The sequence below is a fragment of the Quercus lobata genome, chromosome 1 (genome assembly GCF_001633185.2).
Source record: "Quercus lobata isolate SW786 chromosome 1, ValleyOak3.0 Primary Assembly, whole genome shotgun sequence".
In the NCBI taxonomy this organism is placed as follows: domain Eukaryota; kingdom Viridiplantae; phylum Streptophyta; class Magnoliopsida; order Fagales; family Fagaceae; genus Quercus; species Quercus lobata.
In genome coordinates, this window is record NC_044904.1 from 24364356 (window position 1) to 24366791 (window position 2436).

The 2436-nt window shown below is 39.8% G+C and overlaps 1 protein-coding gene across 1 annotated transcript; it reads left to right on the plus strand.

The window, feature by feature from the left end:
• On the plus strand, positions 1-1393 carry LOC115984408 (pathogenesis-related genes transcriptional activator PTI6-like). The gene has a single exon (XM_031107443.1). The coding sequence runs from the start codon at positions 465-467 to the stop codon at positions 1365-1367; it is 903 nt and encodes a 300-aa protein (XP_030963303.1). The 5' UTR covers positions 1-464; the 3' UTR covers positions 1368-1393.
• The last annotated feature ends 1043 nt before the right edge of the window (positions 1394-2436 follow it).

Here is a 2436-nt window from a genome sequence, read left to right on the forward strand (position 1 = left end):
CACCTTTCTTCTCGTTTTCTTCTTCCTTCTCACTCTCTAACTCTCTTTCTCTCTCTCCCCCATTTGTCACAGCCTGCAAGGGCCTCTCCTTCCCGCCAAAAGCCCAATATCCTAATTAACTTTTTGGGGTCGTCTTAATAATTACCTATTGGTTCTTCTCTCTCTCTCTCTCTCTGCTAAATATCTTTTTGTCCATCCATCTCTGTGTATTTCAAGTACATGATTTCAAAGTCATCTCCTTTTCTTGCTGGGATATCTACAAAAAGATTTCTCACTCCAGATATACAATCAGTACCACTGTCTTTTCTCTTTTTCTTTTTCAATTTCGCTTCCAAGAGGAATATATATAGAATTAAAGAATCTTCCTCTTTGCCTTCGCTTCTTTTTTCTCAGTCTATTTCTTCTTTGTCCCAACTATATGCTTTTTCTACCTTCTCTGCTTTTTCTCTACAACAACAAGTACCATGATAAGTTTCGATGATCCTCGATACTCATCCACCGTGCAACCCCACAGAGTGAAATACTCAGAACACAAAGTGACCACAAGCAAGCTCGTCCCTGACCCAAAAGCCATGACTTCAAAACTCGTGAGGATCATACACACCGACCCCTACGCCACAGACTCTTCCAGCGACGACGAGCCAGAACGGAGACCAGTACGGAGAATCAAACGGCTCGTCAGAGAGATCAGCTTCGAGCTCCCATCGCTTCCCTCGAGCTCACAGTTGCCAAAGCAAGAAGTACGCAAGAAGAGACCAGCTAGATCGACGGAATCCGCCGCCGTAACTCGCCGGAAAAAGTTCAGAGGCGTCCGGCAAAGACCGTGGGGTCGATGGGCCGCTGAGATCCGAGACCCGACTCGGAGAAAACGGGTCTGGCTTGGTACCTTCGATACGGCGGAGGAAGCTGCTTCTGAGTACGATAAAGCTGCGGTTAAGCTCAAGGGTCCTAACGCCGTTACCAATTTCCCTAACTCCGTTATGACGGAGACGTCTGTTGACGTGGACAGTGTCAATTGCAAGGAGATCGATTCTCCTGCCTCGTCTGACGTGGCTTCCTCATCTCCCACCTCAGTTCTCCGTTACGAGGAATCGTCGCCGTCCGATGACCTCGGGATCGGAGACGTCGATGTTTTCGGGTTAGATTTTGACGTGCCGTTAAATTTGACGAATCTTGTTTTGTCAAAAAAGCCCTTGGTCGAGGAGGTGAAATTAGAGTTCGATGACTTTGGTTTCGGGGACGTCGATGCTTTCGGGTTTGGTATTGACGGGCCGTTAAATTTGACGGATTTCATGTTGTCTAGAAAGCAATTGGTCCAGGAAGAGGAAGAGTTCGGCGAGTTTGACGTCGATTCGTTCTTAGTATAATAATTTCATCTTCTTAAAAAAAAAAAGGAAGCACGTGTTGTCGGGAGATATTTGGTAAATGGGAGGGATAGTTTGGTAATATGGTACTAGAGATATATCCAATTGTAGTTATGTGGCATAATTTTATTGGTTATTTTCGGGGACGGTAACGAACTGAAAGCCCAATTTTTTTCGGATTTCCGAAAATAACCTTGATATTTTTGATAGTGTATTGGTCAATGTACGGAGTGTTAATATTTAATTAGTAAGAGTTAGCCGGTTTTAGCACTATTAATACGGCGATTTTGTCTTGTGTCGTGTTACAAAGATTGTCTGTAATGACTAATGAGAGTAATATGTGTATTGTTCTGTAATTTTCTAAATTATTATTAATCATAATTTTATTATTCGTGTATAATTGTAATTGAGTAATGCTTTTTATCTGGACCCATTAGTAATATCACTCTTACAATAAGCATTCAATTTGTTTGAAAAAAAATTATAGCTCTACCATTTTTTATTGTAATTATGTGTATTTTTTTTTTTTAAAGAGATCTTTGCAAGGAAAGGATGGTTTGGAGTGAGTGAAGGGCGCTCAAAGATCGTATGAAAAAAAAATTCTTCTAAAAAAAAAAAAGTTCGAGAAGAATTTTTTTTCATACGATCTCTTTGAGAGTAACTTACTATTCTTTTAAGAATATACATGTACCAAATTATTATAGCTCTATAGGGTAAAAGTTCATGAGAGTGACCTCAAAATTTAAACCGAAAATCTCATAAATATCACAACACGTTGCCCATCTCTTATCCCTAGCGTTTGAGACGGATACTTGGATACTATGGTAGCGTTTGGATTGGGTTAAAACGTAGACTGGGCTGAAACGCAGTGCGTTTGCGTTTCAGTCCTTTTTTTTTTATTATTATTTTTTTAAAGCCGGTTTTGTTGACTTTCAGTGCATGAACAGTGCATTCGTGTATTGTTTATGGATCTACAAATTTCACTTTTCAACAACTTTTTCATTAAAAATTGGCCTCACGTCACTATTTATACATTTAAAAATTATTTTGCTACAATATTTTCAGTTTCAAT